The 23,206-nt window shown below is 41.4% G+C and overlaps 2 protein-coding genes across 3 annotated transcripts in view; one reads left to right on the top strand and one right to left on the bottom strand.

Moving 5' to 3' along the window:
• Window positions 1-23,206, top strand: part of kcnh2b (potassium voltage-gated channel, subfamily H (eag-related), member 2b) — a 194,459-nt gene that overhangs the window by 64,591 nt on the left and 106,662 nt on the right. The gene's annotated exons all lie outside the window — the stretch shown is intronic.
• On the bottom strand, window positions 14,581-22,142 carry LOC311075545 (uncharacterized protein). The gene is made up of 3 exons (XM_084103041.1): window positions 21,895-22,142; window positions 15,006-21,594; window positions 14,581-14,705 (listed from the first exon to the last, which is right to left on the bottom strand). The coding sequence occupies exon 2, from the start codon at window positions 21,410-21,412 to the stop codon at window positions 15,392-15,394; it is 6,021 nt and encodes a 2,006-aa protein (XP_083959167.1). The 5' UTR covers window positions 21,413-21,594; window positions 21,895-22,142; the 3' UTR covers window positions 14,581-14,705; window positions 15,006-15,391.

Genomic DNA, 23,206 nt, shown 5'->3' with positions numbered 1-23,206 from the left:
GAGGAAAACTCCCGCGGCGAATAAAAAGGCTTACAATTAATGAAGAGAGCTTCCAAATTAGGGCAGCACATCTTCGTCAACACTGTCACATCTGAACACCAGCCTTCGTTGATATAAAAACATAATCCACCGCCTCTCGTTTTCCCAGTTAACTCGGCGACGCGATCCGCTCTGAACAGCTGGAAGCCCGTTAGATTTAGCGCACTGTCCGGTATGGAACCGTTCAGCCATGTTTCTGTGAAGCAAAGAGCAGCCGAGTTTGAAAAGTCCTTGTTTGTGCGGGTGAGAAGTAGTAGTTCGTCTGTTTTATTTGCTAGAGAACGGAGATTTGCCAAGTGAATGCTCGGCAGCGGAGTCCTGAATCCGCGCTGTCGAAACTTCACGAGCGCGCCCGCGCGTTTCCCTCGTTTGCGTCTTTTGAAGCGCTTGTACAGGATCGCAGCTCCGCCAACTAGGATGTCTAATAAAATGTCGGAATGCTCAAAAGTCGGCAAAATATCGTTTGGTGTGTTGTTCCTGATGTCTAGGAGTTCGTTCCTAGTTAAACTGACGGGGAAAAGGTTACATAAAACAGGACAAACAAACAAAAACAGTAAAAGTACTGAGGAGCTCAAAACCGAAGCAGCCATCCGCGGCGCCATTTTACAAGTAGTGATTAATCAATTTGATTAATCACTTTGATAGCATACACACACACACACACACACATATATATAATAAATGAATATTTTTATGAATTACATTTTTAATATAAGATATTGTTAGTTTCACTCTGACTAGTTTCAGTTTAATTTTTTAGTGTCAAGTTAATTTAGATTTCAAATAGTTTATTCTTAAAAAAAAGGATGCCGAACTGAACTATTTTAGTTTCAGTTTTTTTCTGTTTTTTTACTCTATTTATTTTTCAGTTCTAAATGAAAACATTTGTATGTACTTTTCTTTTTTTTTTATTAGCAATAATATGTAACAAAAAATACACCATTTTTATCATTAGACCTGTTACTGAAGAACTTCTAACCTTAAATATCGGTTAAAAAACACGCTTTGAAATCGCTGGTGTTTCTGACGTCACAAACTACCTTGTAACCAATCAGATCAACGTGTGATCGTCAACCAGTGGATCTCTGAGTGAGTGAGTGAGTGAGTGAGTGGAGGCGGGGCTCATTTGCATATTCATAGAACCACGCATACTAAATGAGGTGAGGGTGTCGAGTTACATTCAAGATATTTTAAGACATGAAGAAAATTTTTTTTTAAATATGTAATTTTGGTGATCAAAGATGAGTTTTAAAGGATAAAATGATTGACTACAGGGGGATTTTAAAATAAAAAGGAGGCCGAACTGTACTTCATATTCACATAGATTGTTCCTCCTTGTTTGTGCGCATACTCAACAAAAAGAGCCAAACGCTCTTGCATCATAGAGACATGCATTAAAGCGCGTGGGTTGCGCTGGAGAACTTTCGGCCGTTCTTGACAGGTGTCCTCGAGTGGCATGAGTCACGATGCCAACTTTCCTCAGATGTGTTTCTGATTGGCTAAGAGCTCTCCGTTTCCTCTCGAAGGTGCATTTATCAGCCTTCTAGTCATCATGTATCGCATATGATGATTAACCAGCTCTTCGGGCTTTTAACGCCTCTCAGGGCCCGACTCCTGTCCTCATGTGCTCTCGTCCCTGTGTGCGAGTGTGATGAACACACACATCTGTCAACCCTCGTCTGGATTAATGTAGTGTTTTGCGTGGGTGAAAGTGTCTTTAAATCAGCGTCGGAGTATTAAAATGCAGGTCATTTTTTACTGCATTGTGGTTTTACTGCATTGTGTTTCCCTTTATTTAGTGGTGTTTACTAAGACAAGCATGATCAAACCTCTGACAGTAATGATTACAGCGAGTCCTGCAGTGCTTGAAGGGCCTCATCATTTAAGCGATGCAGAAAACACAAACAGAATTACAGAATCCAGTAATAAAAATAGAATTTACTGCATGATGTGGAATGTCACGGAATATGGCAAGTTTCATAGGCCTCTAATTTATTACCCTTATAAAAAATTGTTGTTGATTTCAGTTAATTAGACTACTAAATTACTATAAGTAAAGTCACCCTTAAAAAGTCACACTTATTTTATCCCTTAAAACTCATCTTTGATCACCAAAATGACATATTTCAATGTTTTTTCCTTGAAAAGTCTTAAATATCTTGAATGTAACTCGACACCCTTGCCTCATTTAGTATGCGTGGTTCTATGAATATGCAAATGAGCCCCGCCTCCACTCACTCACTCAGCTCAGAGATCCACTGGTTGACGATCACACGTTGATCTGATTGGTTACAAGGTAGTTTGTGACGTCAGAAACACCAGCGATTTCAAAGCGTGTTTTTGAGACTGTCTTTGGTTCACTGCAGTTTTAAGGAGGAAATACTCAGCAATGGAGTCGACTTATGAATTTACACATGGTTTGTCTTAAAGCATATTAAAAACACCACATAGACACATAAACAACATTAAAAGCTGGATTCACCACAGGGGGACTTTAATGTAACGATTAAAATGGAATCCAGAAAAAGACATTAGGGAAAAATAGAGCATGTGTTTGTGTGTATGTGTGAGTGAATGAAATGCTCGTCTCACTCGTAACTCTAATAACAGACTGTGAATGAGCGGCGCAGCAGATGGAGGCGTCACACTGACCGGTAAACAGATGCTTAGGGTCCTGTCGAGGCCAAATGTTGTGGAAATGTAAGAAGAGGGCAGTGCGACCCGTTTCAGTCCCGCACGGTCAAAGAAGTGACTAATCCACACAGACACTCACTGCCGTTCTCCAGCGCGTCCTTGGCCTCCATCACACCGGCTGAGAATACACTCACATTTCAGGCTTTTTATATTTGTTTTTGCAAACATTTATACACTACCAGTCAAAGATCAGTCTAAAGAGTTTTTATATTTTTAAAAAAAGTGTCTTCTGCTCACCAAGACTGCATTTATTTGATTAAAAAACACAAAAATAAATAATATTGTTAAATATTATGACAATTTAAATGAACTGTTTTCTATTTTAATATTTTTTAAAATGTAAAAAAAAAATTACATTTTATGCAAAAAAAATTTCATCATTATTATCAATGTTGAAAACGTGCAATTTTGTTTCAGGATTCTGTGATGAATAGAAAGTTCAAAAGAACAGCATTTATTTGACATAGAATCTTTTGTAACATTATAAATGTCTTTGCTGTAACTTTTGATCAGTTTAATTCATCCTTGATTAATAAAAGTATTGATTTATTTGATAAATATCGACACTGCACAGTCAAAATTGACCCTGTTTGTCTTCATAATCTTTTGTCAAAGGTAATCATTTGCTCTGCAGAGACTTTCTTTGGCTGATGTTGCAAATAATATAATAATATTATAAATATTCATATTAGATATATTTTATTGTTTTAAATAAATTATATATATATATATATATATGTGTGTGTGTGTGTGTGTGTGTGTGTGTTATGATTGGCTAATGTCACTGCATAGGAAACAGCTATGGCACGTGAGTAAGTGTTTTGAAAACATTATACATATAAAACCATAATTTACAGACAAAACATTATGAAATCATTCACTTACGGTTGTGATGCAGCTTCTGTCAGAATCATTACAGGCAATTAAAGTTTCTCTGGGAACTCTCCATTATTCTCTGCCTCATTTACGAAACTTAATGGCTATTGGCCGATGTCTTGCTCTGGAGGCGGGCATATGCAAATGTCTTTGAATTATTAAATTAATACTATGTTTTAAGCTTTGAAACTTGCAGGATGTGGCAATTTCAAAAGTTTAAGGCAAATTGACCTTTCGCAGGGAGTTTGATTGACAGGCGATCTGACCAATCATAATTTGACCAATCACAGCAGTCGGGAGAATTAGTAGATTAACGAGTGAGTGTACTGACGTCTTTCCGCGGTTAAAACAACATTCCTTCTGATGTTCATTCATGTTTATTTGATGCTATAATGAACTCGAAGGAAGAGATGATCGGTTCACGAGCCGCTTTAACTGAGCGACGACACATTAAAGAGACACAAAACCGTATTTATTGTTTAAATTACTTAAAAAATTTGAAAGGTGAGACTTTGTTTCATATCAACGTAAGCAGGTCTGTCCTGTCTCAGTGTGTTGTCAGTGTCCTCTCTGCTCCGCGATGTGTGTTTCACTGCGTGAGGACAGGGTGTGTGTGAGAGAGGCGTGGCTTGTCGGACTTAGCAACAGTAACTAAAGGGGGCGGGGCTTTGCGAACGATCAATTTGGTTTCTCATGTCATGAGGCCTTTAAAGGATCAGGGTCTTCAGGAAACATAACTCGTGATGTTTCTATCATCTCTTTCCCACACTTCTTCTCAGGGTTGTGTTTATCTCATGTTTAGCGCGCAGGTGTTGACGAGTGTGAGTCCTGTTCCCTTCCTCAAGGATGAGCCGACGGAAGAATGCGGCGTTTATCCTTCTTATCTACGCTTCTGTCCACATTAATCCTTCACCCGTCGGCCCGAGTTTATGAGGCTCATGACACACTCCACTGTCCCTCCATACACTTCCAGCTCAGACATGTTCTCGAAGTCTCCCGTGTTTCAATCATTTATCAACACATTTGCAATTTGGTTAATGGTCACATGTAAAATGATTTATTTTAAATGTATATTTTTTATGATTGTATTAAATATAAGCTTTAATAATAATAATTAATAATTTATTTACATAAAATGAAATATTTGTATTAAATTATTTTATATTCTAAAATGTGGAAAAGTAAGGAATATGCAAATGTGTCCAAACTTTTGGCTGCTAGAGCATTTTGTTGCTTTTGTATTGTTTGATAGACTTGATGGATCTCAGACATGTTTCATCATCAACTTTATGATTCAGATTTCAGATTTCTCCTGTTTATCTCACTTGTCTCCTCATTTCTCTCACACTTCTTCAGGGAAAACAAAAACAGACTAAAACTTCATACAGAGATCTCTCACTTTTGATTGCGGACTTTGGTATCGTGTCAAATCTGAGACATTGTTGATCTCTTCTGAAAAATGTGAGTTTATCGCCGTCTGTAATCAGGAGAGGCGTCTGAGAAGCAGATGAGTGTGTGTGTGTGTGTGTGTGTGTGTTACACTAGCGTCAAGTGTCCATATGAGAACGTGTGTGTGCATTCAGCCATATAATCATCGCACATGCTCAAACACTCTGTGGGTTTCCTCATATTCTGGCCTGTAAATCTGCCTGACAAACACATTAACACGTCTGTTTCTCCTCAGCTACTCTCGGTCACACACTGTCTGTTTTCATCTAACGCATCCGTGTGTCGTTCCTCTCGTCCTCTCGCCGAGACCACAGATCTCAGTGCCGGCACTGACAGACAGAGATGTGTCCTGTCATTATACTTCACATTGAAACAGCCACAGATATTTCTGAGGTTATTCGCCTAGAATTTATTTAAATGTGTATGGATCATATTTTACTGCTAATGGATCATGCCACGATAATGGGTCGTCTGTTTCTCATTATATAGTTTTTAGTCTCATTATATAATACATTATATATTCTGATTAGTTTCAGTGAATCAGTTCGTTCAGACAGTTCATGCACATTAACTGCTCAAAACAGAATTTCTTCACCGCAAAGGATGCTTTTCTTAGTGTTTTTTTCTTTTCTTTTTTCAGTACAAATATCTAAATATATAACAAATTAAATCTTGTTTTCTGAAATAAAAATAAATAAAAAATTAAGTGAGTTTCTGCTTAAAACAAGCAATATCATCTGCCATTGGGGTAAGAAAAATAATCTAAAAAATATATATATTTAAAATAATCTAAATAAAAATATCTAAATAATGAATTCAAATGGAAAACAAGATTATTTTTCGGACCCCTTTTGCAGATCATTTTGCTTGTTTTAAGCAGAAACTCACTTCATTTTTATTTCAGAAAACAAGATATAATTTATGCCATTTTCCTCATCTAGTAAATGCTTCATGATTTAAGAATTTTTAGATATTTGGATTTGAAACAAGACAAAAATACTAAGTAAGAAAAGCATTTTTTGCAGTGTTGTCATCATTTTTGTTAATTGTAGCTGTTTATCACAATACTAAATTGATTTTTTTAAATTGATTTGTAGTTTTTATTATTAGATGTATTTAGTATAGTTGTGTTTTTATGTATTATCTGTTATCATAAAATAATTTACAAGTGTTTACATCAAATATAAACGTCTGATATACAGTCATGCATGATGTGTGAGGGAAGGTCATGTGTGTGTATGATATGATATGACATCTTGTCTATCCCATCATGAACAAACATCCCAGCTTTCCCTCTCCAGACCTCCGCTTTTGTCACGTCGCCATGGCACTGTAAATGAGCGCCGTCATGGCAACAATCTCCATGCCACAGACGACGCACAAGACCCTTTAATGGGCTGAGGCGCTGAGCGTGTGATTGCACTGTATTCACACACACACACACACACACACACACACACACACACACACACAGCCCTCCACTGTTAGGCCTCATTAGTGCTCTCTCGTTCTGGTCTTAGCCTTTCAAAGCCTCGTTCTCATCACAATTACGTATTTCTGTGTGCAAGCTGTTGGAAATCATCATCGATGCCAATGTGAAACTGGGCACAAACTATATGTGACCCTGGATCACAAAACCAGTCACATGTCGCATGGGTTTATCTGTGGCAACAATACATTGTACGGGTCAAAATTATAGATTTGTCTTTTATGCCAAAAATCATTAGGATATTAAGTAAAGATCATGTTCCATGAAGATATTTTGTAAATTTCTTACTGTAAATATAAAAAAATGTATTTGTGTGAGTGAATGCAGCACAATCGCCAACATAAATGCACAACTTTAAAGGAGATTTTCTCAATGTTTCGATTTGTTTGCACCCTCAGATTCCAGATTTTCAATAGTTGTATCTCGGCCAAATATTGTCCTATCCTAACAAACCATACATCAATGGAAAGCTTGTTAAAGCTTATGATGTATACATCTCAATTTCAGAAAATTGAGCCATGTGACTGGTTTTGTGGTCCAGGGTCACACACATGTACTGTAAATCTAAGTATTTGTATGGGTTTGGTTTAGACTGACTTTGGTGGTGTTTGCCTGTGCAGACGTTTTCCCACAGAAATGCTTTTTTTGCTCAGTATTTTTGTCTTGTTTCCAGTCCAAATATCTAAAAAATCTTAAATCAAGATGCATTTACTAGATGAGTAAAATGCCATAAGATATTATGTCTTGTTTTCCGGGGGAATTAATCAAAATGAAGTGAGTTTTTGCTTAAAACAAGCAAAATGATCTGCCAATGGGGAAAGAAAAATAATATTGTTTATGATTTTTTAGATATTTGGACTGGAAACAAGACAAAAATACTAAGTAAGCAATGCATTTTTTGCAGTGATCATGCATTGTTCTGGTGAAGGAGAGAGTTTATTAGGTTTAGGAAAAGGTTTGGGACGTGGGTTGCGATCAAAGACTCTCAGCTCACCTTTTCTTCTTTGATCTGCAGAGGGAAATCAGTGAAGACTGAACACAGAGGTCCACGAGCGGTCTCATTATTGGCTTCTTACACAACACATGAGGATTCCTTCTGTTTCGTGTCCGTCCCTGAGGCCGACTAATGTTTGAACACCGTGACCTTTGACCTCCTGATCTGTAGCACACAGTTCAGCTCTGTCCATGTAGGGCTGAGCGATAATGGCAAAATATATTAATAGTCAAATTATTATTATTTATTTATTTCAAGTTTAAAGGGAGATTTTGCTCCTGTGAAACCAGACCAGTGAATTGTGGCGGTAACGCTTTATTTCACAGTGTCCTTGTTACACATGTTACATGTACTTGCCACAGTAATAACAATAAATTATGCATAATTACATGTAATTAACCCTCAACCAAACCCTAATCCTACCCTAACCCTATAGTAAGTACATGTATTACTCAGTACTTAAATATATAATTACACTGTAACAATGACACCTTAAAATAAAGTGTAACCCACTTTACAATAAGGTTTATTAGTTATCATTAGTTAACTACCTTAGTTAACATGAACTAAGAATGAACAATGCTTTTTTGACCAATACAATTGTGGTTTTATCATCAGAACATGACAAACACTTGAACAGGTGAACATTTCACAAATTAATATGACCTGTTTTGTCTCTTAGAAATGCACAGTTGATAGTCGCTTGAGTTTGAGATGCAGACAAAAACAGTTTGTATCATATTTGTATCATGTTTACCACAGGTAAAACCACGCATTGCACCTCACTTCCATGGTAAAAAGTAAGTACATGGTTTATGGCATTTGTTATAATTTATAAATTAGTTTATTAATAAAAATTAATATAACCTGAAGACATTTATATGTATAATACAAATGCACAAAATCTGCTATTGCTTAATAACAAAAAGTACTGTTATTATGTTCCTTAACTTGTATAATACATTTCATGTGTATGTCAAACTCCCCCTGTAGTCAATAATTTTATCCCTTAAAACTCATTTTTGATCACCCGAAATTACATATTTAAACGTTTTTTCCTTGAAAAAATGTCTTCATGCCTTAAAATATCTTGAATGTAACTCGACACCCTCGCCTCATTTAGTATGCGCGGTTCTATGAATATGCAAATGAGCCCCGCCTCCACTCACTCACTCAGCTCAGAGATCCACTGGTTGACGATCACACGTTGATCTGATTGGTTACAAGATGGTTTGTGACGTCAGAAACACCAGCGATTTCAAAGCGTGTTTTTGAGACAACTTTTCTGGGAAAGGAAAAAATACTCAGCAATGGAGTCGACTTATGAATTTACACATGGTTTGTCTTAAAGCGTATTAAAAACACCACATAGAAACAACATTAAACGCTTGATTTTCACCTCAGGGGCAGTTGGCGCATGGATTAGCCGAGCTGAAATGCATCATGGGGCATCAGTCACTCACCCTTCACTCGTTTACCACCTCTCTCTCTCTCTCTCTCTCTCTCTCTCTCTCTCTCTCTCTCTCTCTCTCTCTCTCTCTCTCTCTCTCTCCCCCTCTCTCTCTCTCTCTCTCTCTCTCTCTCTCGCTGCACTGAGATGAACAGAGTCACCTTCAGATGTGGAGCGCACAGGAGTCTGTCTGCTCAGCGTATGGCTAGTGGTGCGTTTACATAAAGGGTCGAACCGGCAAAGGTAAACTGACCCTGTTTAGACCATCTATCGTCTTCATGCGCACGACTGCTAATGCAGCGTTCACTGGCACGGTTTAAAGTTTGGGGTCAGTATGTTTTTATTTTATTTTAAATACATTTATATTTTTATCCAGTAATGATGCATTAAATTGATCAAAAGTGACAGTAAAGGCATTTATGTTACAAAAGATTCTATTTCAAATAAATTAGGGATTCACAATATATGGGCCACCATATCGGTATCGGCCGATATATGTTCATTTTTAATATCATCGTGATCAGCCCGATAAGAAAATTTGGCCGATAAATTAAAGCTGATAAATAATGCCTTCAGCTGAGACGCAACATTAAACGCTTGATTTTCATCACAGGGGGACTTTAATAATATAAAGAAATTCGATATGAATATCCTACATTTCTGCCACAATCTCACGATGTCAGTTAGTTTTACTACAGTAAATTATGGTAAATACTGTCGACTGAAGAACCTTCTAACTGTGTCGTTGTGTCTCAGTATTAGTCCTGTTTTCCGCGTCAGTGTTGGTGAGAATGTCTGCGCTGTTTCATCTGACTTTAAACTATTTAAATCAACAATAATTTGATTTGTGTTTTGTCTTTGAGAACTTGAACTCACTGGATGTCAGATGTCACTTTTAAAACTATCACAACAATTCTGGTCTCATCAGTGTTTTGTTTTTTTTTACACGCCAAAAGTCAAAAATAGTTTGACAGCGTAAATGCTGCCAAAACTGCATTCAATCCAAACCCTTTACTAAAGCACAGATCGAGAGAGAGGAAGAACAATGGCTCCCGTTTGCTGAAGGCCTCTCCCTCTGGCAGGTGATAACACTAATGAGACGTCCCAGCACTCTCCACATCCCATATACAACCGTGACATTTAACCATCTGCGACGTCTCTTCCACTCAGGGAGCGTTTCAGAGTCCAGCGCCGTTAAATACCACCTCCTGACACCCGGCAGAGCCAACTCCCGAGTCCTGCCACTTCATTAAAGTCGGATGATCGTCCCTCACTGGCTCTGAGCTGTCCGGATACATGAGGGCCCGATCTGTCATCCAAACCAGTTGTACAATCTTTACAATACAGTGGCCCTGGGAAGTATGATCCAAGCAAAGTCCCTTTCAAGGAAAATCTGTTCACTCGGCGGACATATTTGCAACCCTTCCTAACAGCGTGTCCTAACCAGACGCGACGCGATAAAAGAACTGTCCCGTAAATGTTGTTTCTGCTGCAGTGATGCAGTGACTTTAATTAACTTATTTCGCCAGATTGCATGTTGCATTTTCTCCCATTCATAGTAATAGGAGTGCACTGTCTTGGTATATCTAAAGTCTTTGGTCAAACTTAAAGTCCCCCTGAGGTGAAAATCCAGCTTTTAATGTTGTTTATGTGTCTATGTGGTGTTTTTAATATGCTTTAAGACAAACCATGTGTAAATTCATAAGTCGACTCCATTGCTGAGTATTTCCTCCTTAAAACTGCAGTGAACCAAAGACAGTCTCAAAAACACGCTTTGAAATCGCTGGTGTTTCTGACGTCACAAACTACCTTGTAACCAATCAGATCAACGTGTGATCGTCAACCAGTGGATCTCTGAGCTGAGTGAGTGAGTGGAGGCGGGGTTCATTTGCATATTCATAGAACCGCGCATACTAAATGAGGCGAGGGTGTCGAGTTACAGGCAAGATATTTTCAAAGGATTTTTTTTTTTTAATATGTAATTTTGGTGATCAAAGATGAGTTTTAAGGGATAAAATTATTGACTACAGGGGGACTTAAAAAAAAAAAAAACTTTTTGGGGTCACTGTGCGGTTTGACTGCTTTTCAGATTTACGCCAAGCACGCAGAGTGCTATTAAACTCGCAGACAAAACAGATGGATGTAATGAAAGCAAATATCTGACTGTGAACAGATTCTTGAATGTTATGGCCAAAACCAATCCTTATCTTAAATTATCTGCGACAGGTCGTTCTTTATTTGTGGTCCTGGCATTGAACGCCAAGTACTGTATGAGCGTTATCTTTATGCACAAATCTTTATGCACAAACACGTGACGTATTGTTGAGTTATTGTGAAAACATTCCCAAAACACTCATAAGATTGTCCACCTCAGCGAGTTGGGCTGCGCTTGGGAATGAAACCGAGCGAACTATCACGGGAAGGTGGATGTTCGTGTCTCTTGGGATCTTGCAGAGAAGCCAAGCCTCACATTGGACCGGAAAGGTGAATTTTGAGTTGGATTTGTCCTTTGTTCCCTGTCTTAATGCTGAGCTGGCAGAAATCCCGTCCTACATTGCTTAACTGATAGCGGGACTCTTTTGTGTTGTGCTTTAAGGGTTATGCTAGCAGTGAATGAAGCTGATTCTCAGGTTTTCAGGTATTAGAGAGTTTCATTTTCTTGCAATGACCTCGTCCTTGAGTGGTGTGGAGTGGAAATGTAACTAGACATACTCGACCCGCTAGCGTCATCCGCTAGTGCGCCTCATGAGGCCAGGGGAGTGAGATTTAGGGGCTGTTTACACAACCTGTTTTCAACTAAAAACGTAAAAGGTTTTATGCGTTTTGGCCATTTATTTACACGACAACAGCGTTTTGGGCACTTGAAAACGCAAACTTTTGAAAACGGGTCTCAAAGTGCAAGTTTTTGAAAAGGGTCTCCGTGTAAACAACAAAAACGCGAATCTCTGAAGACGATGACGTCGTGCACATGTGTATTACGTGTTCAGTCTATTGTGTTCAGTCGCCATCTAATGGCCTGGCAGCAGAATACAGCGTTATTAGTCGTTTTTACGTATCCCGTGTGAATGTGGATTGTTTTGACAATGGTGTCGTCTATACGTTAAAAACTCAAAGGAAAAACTTCTCAGTTTTAAGCATATTGTGTAAACGAACCCTTACATCTCTTACTAGCTCTAAGCCTCAGTCCCATCCGGCTCACGGCACCAATGTAACTGGCCCTACTCGACCCGCTCCGAGTGGGATTTGAACCAGCGTCTCCGGCATGGGAGGCATCCGGGTCACGGCACCAATGTAACCAGCTAATACTAATTGGACTTAGTCAGTAGTATTTTATCAATTAATTTTTCAAGGTTGCGGTCATTGATAAAGAAAAGAAGCAGTAAGGGTGTGTTCACACCTGGCATCTATTTTGACAAGAAAAAGTTGACGAGCACTTTTTAGTTCCAAATAGCATATATTTGCATACGTTTGGTCTTTTGTTGCTATAACAACACACATATATATATATATATATATACTATCTACTACTTAGGCAACACTATGTTGTGTGTATATGTATATATATATATATATATACTGTATATACAACATAGTGTCGCCTAAGTAGTAGATACGGTTACAATTGTTGACAGCTGCTGTTATCAGCTGGTTACGGTATTGATAACTGTAGCTGAGCGAACGTTACCGTTAGCTAACGTTAACAGATAAGATAGTTTTGTTATTGAATAGTAGTAGATGATACACTATTCCCTGAACAACCAAGAATCCATCTTATTCCTCTTTATGGTGAAAATTATGGTAGAGTGAGTTTAGTGCTCATGTCATATAGACTCTAGTACAATAAGTCAATCTACCGGCACCTTCGCCATGTTTTCTTGTTGCTATAGAAACGACAGGTCTGACTACTCGTTTGTCATTGGTCAGATGTCAAAAAGGCTTGAAGTAGGGTGTTTTTTCCCCAGAAAAGTTGTATTTTATTGAAAAATGTTATTGAAAAAAAAAAGCGCTCAGGACTTTTTTGAAAACACGGTTTACTCCATAGGATTATAATGCAAAACAGACTCTGGCAGCTTCAAAAACGTAATTCTGTTTCTTTCCTCATAGCAATCGAGTGTTTGCTAGAGATATTGTACACAGACTGTTGTTGTAAAAGTGTTTTTATTGTAGGATTGACTTGGTACAGAAGTGCTGGTTCTTTTGACATCACTATATCCAACGATAACCTAATCTGGTTAGATGCTTGACTGGATTACGGTAAACAGTGGCTTGCAGTTTTTGGATGGACTCTGTAAGTTTCAGCCCTACTGTACGTTCATCTCCCGTCGACTGGTGGGCGAGTAAACCAATTACATCATATTGTCTCTCCAGACTCCAGTGGTTTTCCTCAGGCCTCTGCCTTTGTTTCTGCAGGAATCTGATTGTGTTCACGGTTTATACGAGTTACTTGGTCTTTTCGCTGCTAAATGTGTTAAGAAAGTTTCTTGAACTGCTGCCAGAGGTTCGGCTGGAAACACCTCACACACAATCTGTGCTCTCGCCGTCTCCCGTCGTAACTGTGTTTGGTTCTTGATGCTCTTAAGAGCTTCTGGTTTGTTTGGGCCTTTGCTTTGTTTGTCATGACAAAACTATTTCAGATATTTATCTTACTAAACATGGTCACAAGAACAAGCGGTCAGTAATTATGCTAACATTACTAACTTACATTTAACATGAATCATCTGATTTGCCTATTAATGTTTGTGCAGTTTGGGTTACACTTTATTTAAGGTGTCATTGTGTAATTATATATTTAAGTACTGAGTAATACATGTACTTTAGGGTTAGGGTAGGATTAGGATTTGGTTGAGGGTTAGTTGCATGTAATTATGCATAATTTACTGTTATTACTGTGGCAAGTACATGTGACATATATAACAAGGACACTGTAAAATAAAGTGTGACAAGCGGTATCTTTCAAAACCACTGAAGAAACTCTCTCTCTCTCTCTCTCTCTCTCTCTCTCTCTCTCTCTCTCTCTTCTGTTACCCCATTAAGGCTGGTTAGTTGCACTATAAATTATTGTTTTCCATCCATAGAGGAAGCCTCTGTTGACCCTGGAGAATAAACACACACACACACACACACACTCAGGCCACCTGTGTGGTCTCTTACTGAGACCTTCCCGTCCTCTGGGACTCATCAAACACAGTGAAATCATTAGTGCAGAGCGCTGACCACATTTATAATGTGCTTTCATAGGGAACCTCTTTAAACAAAAGCCTGCAATGCTCAAGAGCAGACACTACAAATCTCCCAGCATGCTCTAATATTAGTATAAGACACTACAAATCTCCCAGCATGTTCTAATGTTAATATAAGACACTACAAATCTCCCAGCATGCTCTAATGTTAGTATAAGATACTACAAATCTTTTAAAAAATATATATTAAAAATTATTATTAAAAAAATAAATTATTTTAATTATCAATAATTAAATTAACAATAATTTGGCTATTTAGGTTGGAATAAAATGATAAAATGATTTGATAAATGTAAATTTTTAAATTGTGTGTGTGTGTATGTGTATATATACAGTATATATATATATCACTGTGCCGTCCTCGATATGTTAACTTAATACCCTGACGGCCAGCTAAACTTTTTCCCCACACCAAGACTCTGAAGATTAATTCTTAGTTCCACAGGTTTATTGGAGTTAAGGAAAATAGTGAAACTGCAACACACAAAAGAGCAATGACAAATTACACATGAATAAAGGCTAATTTGCACAATTACTGTTGCATTTTGTTTGTACTCATTTTAACACTAATAAAGAAATACATGTGAACTACATTCTGGTAATTATAGCACTTTTACCGAGCAGCTCGTAACAAATGAACACGAGAGAGCTAGCATATGCATAGCCGAAGTGAGTTCAAAACCATCGGCAGATTACACTCTACAAACTTACAATTATTGACAAAAATAACGAATAATACTTCCAGAATAATCTCACAAAACAAAGTATACATACCGACGATGCTATGTCAGACATGAGAAGTAGACAGATGCGAATGAAGCGCCATGAAAATAACCAACTCGAGCAAACCGCTGAAACGCGCATGAAGTGCGTGAGTATTTACTTCCCAACTACGGATCGCGTAATAGGACAGTTAGCACAGCGCGATCTTAAAGTGACCATGACCTAAATACAAACACATATGAAATGCATATTCCTGGAACACATTAGAACTCTAGAATGCTGACTAAAAGAAAAGCATGTTTATGTAATGTAACTTAAATAAGCATTTTCTTACTCATAACAAAACACTCCCCGCCTGACGTGGATACACGTCACCCCACAGTCCATGCACAGTCCTTTTTTTTTTTTTTAAACAGTCCATTCCCTAAACAGTCCATTTACTGTGCCTCTGGAGGTAGAAGGAGAACTATTTCATTGACTGGCCTGAGAAAGAGGCTAGTCCCGCCTGGTTTGATGATCTTCACCTCAACCTGGCGCACTTTCCCATCTTTGCTAGGGAAGGCCTTTGTAATCAGTCCAAGAGGCCATTCATTCCTAGGTGCTTGGATGTTCTTAAGGAGAACAACGCTTCCAGACTGAATGTTTGGCTGAGTGGACTGCCATTTTTTGCGGGCCTGCAGTGTTGGGAGGAATTGTTTCCTCCAGCGGTCCCAGAAGGTGTTGGACAGGTGCTGAACCTGCCGCCACTGGGACTTGTAGAGGTCTGCAACTCCAAACTCACCAGCAGGAGCAGGCACAACGTTCGTCTTTTGTGTGAGAAGAGCAGCTGGTGTAAGTATGAACGAGTCATCAGGGTCCATAGTCACTGGAACAAGTGGCCTGGCGTTGATGATCGCTGCAACTTCTGCCATGAAAGTCACCAGCACTTCGTGGGTGAGCTTGTCTTTCAGCTGGAGGAACATTGCGTCCAGAATCCTCCTAGCCAGCCCTATCATTCTCTCCCATGATCCACCCCAATGGGATGCATGTGGGGGATTAAAGGACCAGATGCAACCCTTGTCTGAGAGGTAAGTCTTTACAGCAGTGCTGTCAATGTTTGAGGCTATCTTCAGTTCCTTACAGGCACCAATGAAGTTTGTGCCACGGTCGGAACGAATGTATTTGACCGGTCCACGTATTGAAAGGAAGCGCCGTAGCGCATTGATGAAGCTAGAGGTGTCGAGGGATTCTATGACTTCAATGTGCACAGCTCTTATGCTCATGCACGTAAAGATCACTGCCCACCTTTTACTTTGAGCGAAGCCGCCTCTGGTCTTGCGTGAGGAGACGTTCCATGGGCCGAACACATCAAGACCTACGCTGGAGAACGGAGGATCTGTTGAGAGACGATCGGCTGGCAGGTTAGCCATTTTCTGGGTGCTGAGTGGAGCTCTGAGCCTTCTGCATGTTACGCATTGGTGGATGATGCTGCTTACTCTTTTCTTCCCTCCGACTATCCAAAAGCCAGCTGAACGGACCGCCCCCTCAGTAAAGTGACGCCCTTGATGATGAATTTGCTCGTGGTGGTGTCTGATGAGCAAAGTGGCGATGTGATGCTGGCCAGGAATAATTAGGGGAGTCTTTTCACTCTGATCGAGACTTGAATGATGAAGACGGCCTCCAACTCTGAGAAGGCCGTGTGTGTCAATGAACAAGTCCAGATTTCTGAGAGGGCTTGTTTTCGGCATCCTTTCCTGTTTTAGAATGCACTTCATCTCTTGGCTGTAGACTTCCTGTTGAAGTGCTTGGATAATTACAGCTGACGCTTTCTCTGATTCCTCAACTGAGAATTCAGCTTTGCAGTAATGCCAGCCCTTGCATGCTCTGTTCTCTCTGTGAGCTGCCTTGAAATGACAGGCTATGTGAACGAGGCGAGTGACTGCACGAGTTAATGACTTCCAGGTAGAGAACTTAGCAAAGCGTTGTGAATCCAGTTGCTTGTTTGAGGCTGTAGTGCTTAAGGCGGACACCAGAGGGCGGATGTCTGGGTCTGTGCTTGGGTCAACAAGGTCATAAGTGCTTGCAGAAATGCTGGGCTCTGGCTTGGAGAGAAATTCAGGCCCACTCAGCCAGTTGGTGTGTTTCAGTTGGCCAGCAGGGACGGAACGCGTTGCGTGATCTGCAGGGTTCATGTCTGTTGGCACGTAGCGCCACTGGTCTGGTCGGCAGGATCTTCGGATGCGTAACACCCGGTTGCTGACATAGACATAAAAGCGCCTGGTCTCATTGCAAATATAGCCCAAGACTACTTTACTGTCTGAGTAGTAGGTTATGGCATCAAGCTGTAGGTCTAGTTCTGCTGAGACCAGGTCTGCTAACTCAACAGCAAGCACTGCTGCGCAGAGTTCGAGTCTTGGCACTGTGTGTTCAGGGCAGGGGGCCAGCTTGGCTTTGCCCATTACAAATCCAATCTGGTTGTTGCCATTACTGTCTGTCACTTTCAGGTAGCACACAGCACCAATAGCTTTGACTGACGCATCACAGAACACACACAGTTCTCTTCTTACCGCTGCTGACGGTGAGGTTTCTGTGTAGCGCCTTGGGATGAAAAGCTTAGCGAGCTCGGACAAAGAGGCTCTCCATGACGTCCAGGCATTTTCCATGGCTGGAGGTAAGGGCGCGTCCCAGTCACCGTTCTCCACCGTGAGCTCTCGCAGGATAGCCTTGCCTTGGATTGTGACGGGCGCAACGAATCCAAGTGGGTCGTATAGGCTATTGATTGTGGATAAAACACCCCGCCGGGTGTAGGGCTTGGTCTCACTGGAGACGTTAAAAAGGAAACAGTCTGTCTTGAGATTCCAGTCAAGTCCGAGGCTGCGCTGCAACGGCAGCACGTCTGTGTCGAGGTCAAGGTCTTTGAGGTCACTCGCGTGGTCACTGGATGGAAAGGCGTCCATGACTTCTTTGTTGTTCGCTGCAATCTTGTGAAGTCTCAGATTCGACTTGGAGAGCACATCCTGTGTCCTTTTTAACAGGCTGATAGCAGCTTGAACTGTAGGCAGGGACTTCAACCCATCATCGACATAGAAGTCATGCAACACAAAGTGCTGCACATCTGGGTCGACGTGGAACTCGTTGCCTTGAACAGACTTGTGTAGACCGTGAATAGCCACTGCAGGTGAAGGGCTGTTTCCGAAGACGTGGACGTTCATCCTGTAATCCACGATGGCTTTGGAGAGGTCATTGTCCTGGAACCAGAGAAAGCGTAAGAAGTCACGGTCTTTCTCTCTTACCCGGAAGCAATAGAACATCTGTTCTATGTCGGCTGTGACGGCGATGGCCTCTCTTCTGAACCGAATCAGCACTCCCAGTAGTGTGTTATTCAGGTCAGGACCCGTTAACAGCACGTTGTTGAGTGACACGCCGTTGTATTGGGCACTGGAATCGAATACCACACGGATTTTCTTAGGTTTTTTTGGATGATACACCCCGAACGTTGGTAAGTACCACCTTTCTTCATCCGGACTGAGAGGGGGGGCTAACTCTGCATGACCGTTCCGAAACATGTTGCCCATGAAGGCGAGAAAGTGGTCTCTCATCTCAGGCTTTTTCTCAAAGTTACGCTTGAGAGACATGAGACGCCTCAGCGCCTGTGGCCTGTTGTCTGGGAGCCGTGGACGTGGGCTCTTGAAGGGTAATGGCGCCACCCAACTATTATTTGAGTCTTTTTGTAGTCCTTCATCCATTATCTCCATGAACGTTGTATCTTGAATGGAGGGAGCCACCTGGTTGTCATCCCTGGTCCTCCTGAACACTGTGCATCCAAGGTGGTCGGTTTCACAGATAGGCTGATCCTCAGGATACGCTGGAGGCTCACTGGTGGCCTGGGTGTCACTGAACCTCTCCTTCACATGGAACACGTTGGGGCACGCGTCAAAGAGAGTGGGCCGTTGCAGCTCTGTGGTGTTCGTGTGGAACGTGCTAATTGTCAGTGGCCTGTGAACATTACCTAGGCACACATTTCCAACAATGACCCACCCCAGGTCTAACTTCTGTGCGTAAGGCAGGTTGTGAGGGCCATTCACCTGTTTGCGGACTTTATGCACTCTGATAATATCTCGTCCTAAGAGAAGCATAATGGGGGCTTGCGAGTCAATGTTTGGGATGAGGTGTGCCACTGACCTTAGATGAGCATGATGAAGAGCTACTTCGGGGGTTGGAATCTCCTCTCTGTTGTTCGGTATGTCATTGCATTCTATGAGGCTTGGCAACGGGATGCGAACAGCTCCATCCAGAGACTCCACTTCATAGCCACTGGCCCTTCTGCCTGCTGATGGCTTCACTCCGGCACATGTTCTCAGTGTGTAAGGAGCGCTTGGACTTTGGTCGTTGAACATGTCGAAGAACTGTGAGCGCACCAGTGACCTGTTGCTCTGCTCGTCCATGATCGCATACAGTTTCACGGCTTTTTCTCTGTGGCCGACTGGGAACACTTTGACGAGGCATATTTTCGAGCAGGAGCGGTCTGTGAGTTCCCCTCCGCAGACTTTCGTGCATTTGTTGGTGACCTGAGACTGCGGTGAAGCTTCATCCTCCTCCCCGCCGTGCTCAGCAGTAGGGCCAGCCTTCTGCTGCCAGGGTGCAGGTCCAGGGTGAAGCGCTGTGTTGTGCCTGTCGCTCTTACATTCAAAACACTGGACATTGACTTTGCAGTTCTTAGCTATGTGAGACGAGGAAGAAAGACATTTAAAGCACACATTGTTCTCTTTGAGGAGTGTTTTGCGCTCGTCAATGGGCTTCTCTCTAAATGCCCGGCACTTACGGAGAGGGTGTGGCTTTTTATGCAACAGACACAGTTTGTCGCCTTCGTCGGATTTTGTTGGAGGCTCACCCGTGTCAGATGTGGCTCTGGGTGACACCTCTGTCTTGTGGACGGAGACTTCCCGCTGTCTGTTGGGCTTCCACGCTGTCTTCTCTGTCCTGGGGGCCATGTCTGTGTTGCTGATGAGGCTGAAGCTTGGGTCATTTGCGATGCGAGCCTGCTCGCTGACAAAATCAACAAAGAAGCCAAAGGGAGGATAGCTCACATGGTTTTGACGCTTGTAGGCTGCACCAGCTATCACCCACTTGTCCTGGAGACGAGGCGGGAGTTTCTGTACAATTGGGTTGACGCCTCTCGACGTGTCCAGGAAAGCCAGGCCTGGTAAGTCTCCTTCAGCCTTAGCGGCCTGCAGTTCCATTAGCATATCACCCAGCTTTGTCAGCTTAGGTCCATCTCGATTTACTATTTTCGGAAAGCTGTCAATGCGTTTGAACAGAGCATTTTCTATTGCTTCAGCTGAGCCATATGTTTGCTCGAGCCTTTCCCATGCCATGGCCAGTCCTGCTTCTGGCCGTTTGATGTGTATTGCTCTTATCTGCTCAATATGCTCTGCTGACTCCTTCCCGAGCCACTTTAGCAGAAGATCCATCTCCTCACTCGGTTCCAGGATAAGGCCTCTGATGGCAGTCAAAAAGGAACGCTTCCATGCTCTGTAGTTTTGGGGTTTGTCATTGAATTGAAGCAAGCCTGTAGCCACAAGCTCACGGCGGGCTAGATACCTGACAAAGTCATTTATGTGTGAGCCGCCCTCCTTTATGTATGAGCTGCCATCATTGTAGTCTGGCGGTATGGCATGGTGTGCGGGAGGAGGCTGGGTGTGGTGATTTTGTGCTCTGAAGTGGTGTAAAAGAGAAGCATGCTCACTGCTGGACTTGATGTGAGGTAGACGAACATCTCCAGGCGTCCTGTTGAATGGCTCGTGGCTGCCCTCATATGTGCTGATGTAAGGCTGCTGTGAGATGAGACGATGTGGAGCAGTATTGTTCTGATGCGGATAGAAGGGACTGGCTTCAGGTTTAAGTAGTGGAGGTGACACGTTGTGGTTAAGGACCGGCGCTGTCTTTGCTTGTGTGTCACCGTTATCACATGACTTAAGATCTGAATGCCTTTCTTTTAGTTGATCAAGCACATACTGCCTTGTGCGTTGAGAGGCTTCTAAAGGAACAGAGTCTTTGTTCAGGTCACAACTATGTTTCTCGCTCTTTACATCAGCAGCAGCTTCAAGTGCCTCTGCTTCGGCAATGGCTGCTGCAGCCTCTTTTTTATGCTTTAGCATTTCTATAGACACTTCCAACTTAGCTTGTTGTAGCCTCAGATTAGCTTCCTCTTCAGCATAGCATAGGCGTGCCTTTGCTGCTTCGGCTCTCGCTCTTGCTCTGACTGCTGCAGACCCCGCTGACGATGAACTGGATCTCACTGAACAACATACTTGCGAGCGTGTCCTTAACGATGCACTGTATGGGTTCTCCTGTGCTGCTGTATTTTCATGCAAACTCTCCTCTGTAGCCTGTAGCTCTGTGGCGCGCGCTGCTCCAGTAGCACTTGACTGTAGAGTATGGTCCGTTGATCGTCCACTGGATGCGTGTGACGACGACATGTCGGCTAGTTTGCAACTTGCTCTGCTTTATCTCAATTGCTTGATAGGCGTCGTTTCACTGTGCCGTCCTCGATATGTTAACTTAATACCCTGACGGCCAGCTAAACTTTTTCCCCACACCAAGACTCTGAAGATTAATTCTTAGTTCCACAGGTTTATTGGAGTTAAGGAAAATAGTGAAACTGCAACACACAAAAGAGCAATGACAAATTACACATGAATAAAGGCTAATTTGCACAATTACTGTTGCATTTTGTTTGTACTCATTTTAACACTAATAAAGAAATACATGTGAACTACATTCTGGTAATTATAGCACTTTTACCGAGCAGCTCGTAACAAATGAACACGAGAGAGCTAGCATATGCATAGCCGAAGTGAGTTCAAAACCATCGGCAGATTACACTCTACAAACTTACAATTATTGACAAAAATAACGAATAATACTTCCAGAATAATCTCACAAAACAAAGTATACATACCGACGATGCTATGTCAGACATGAGAAGTAGACAGATGCGAATGAAGCGCCATGAAAATAACCAACTCGAGCAAACCGCTGAAACGCGCATGAAGTGCGTGAGTATTTACTTCCCAACTACGGATCGCGTAATAGGACAGTTAGCACAGCGCGATCTTAAAGTGACCATGACCTAAATACAAACACATATGAAATGCATATTCCTGGAACACATTAGAACTCTAGAATGCTGACTAAAAGAAAAGCATGTTTATGTAATGTAACTTAAATAAGCATTTTCTTACTCATAACAAAACAATCACTTTGAGTTCATTAACAAGAATAGAAATGATTGGTATTGTGGAATACAGTATTCCTTTTAATGTGCTCCGTTGCATATTTGAGCATTCAGTGCAGATCATACATTCTGCATATTACTTTCCTCCAGAAACAGCATTGACGTACCGTCCGTGTTCATAGAGATGTTATTGTTTTAATATCTCTCTTCTGCACTGATATATGTGAACTAGAGGGTGTTTAACAGAAACTCAGACACTCAGTAAATCCCATCAGTGTTCAGCGCTCTACCGATGATGACTATCACATGACTAGCCATGTGACCCTTCACATAAGCAGTCGAGTTGTTGCGAGCCGAGAGAAAGTACATAAGCTTCCCCCCCAGAGGCCTTTATCAGCTCCTCCAGGGACGCCCATCCATTCAGGACGAGTCGCTGCGATTTAATTGCGCTTTCTGGATGACTGAGTCTCACCTTCAAACAGCCTCACCAGCTCAGCTCTCCACAATCACACACCACGGGAAGCACACCAGAATATAAAGCTGGGGATGGGTTTGCCGGTGACAAAGATGTATTTACCCTTATTAAAAAGGTGATAGGAACATTGAGAGGTTTGCAAGAAATATTGCCCTCCTTTAGTCGCAATTCTGACTTCATATCTCGCAATTCTGACTTTAACTCACAATTCTGACTTTATATCTCGCAATTCTGACTTTAACTCACAATTCTGACTTTATATCTCACAATTCTGACTTTAACTCACAATTCTGACTTTATATCTCACAATTCTGATTTTATATCTCGCAATTCTGACTTTATATCTCGCAATTCTGATTTTATATCTCGCAATTCTGACTTTATATCTCACAATTCTGACTTTATATCTCGCAATTCTAACTTTAACTCACAATTCTGACTTTAACTCACAATTCTGACTTTATATCTCGCAATTTTGACTTTATATCTCGCAATTCTGACTTTATATCATGCAATTCTGACTTTATATCTTGCAATTCTGACTTTAACTCACAATTCTGA

The sequence above is a fragment of the Abramis brama genome (genome assembly GCF_963993115.1).
Source record: "Abramis brama genome assembly, chromosome: 24".
NCBI classification, from domain to species: Eukaryota; Metazoa; Chordata; class Actinopteri; order Cypriniformes; family Leuciscidae; genus Abramis; species Abramis brama.
The sequence above is the reverse complement of the archived record's forward strand: the minus strand, read 5'-3'. Positions and strand labels throughout refer to the sequence as shown.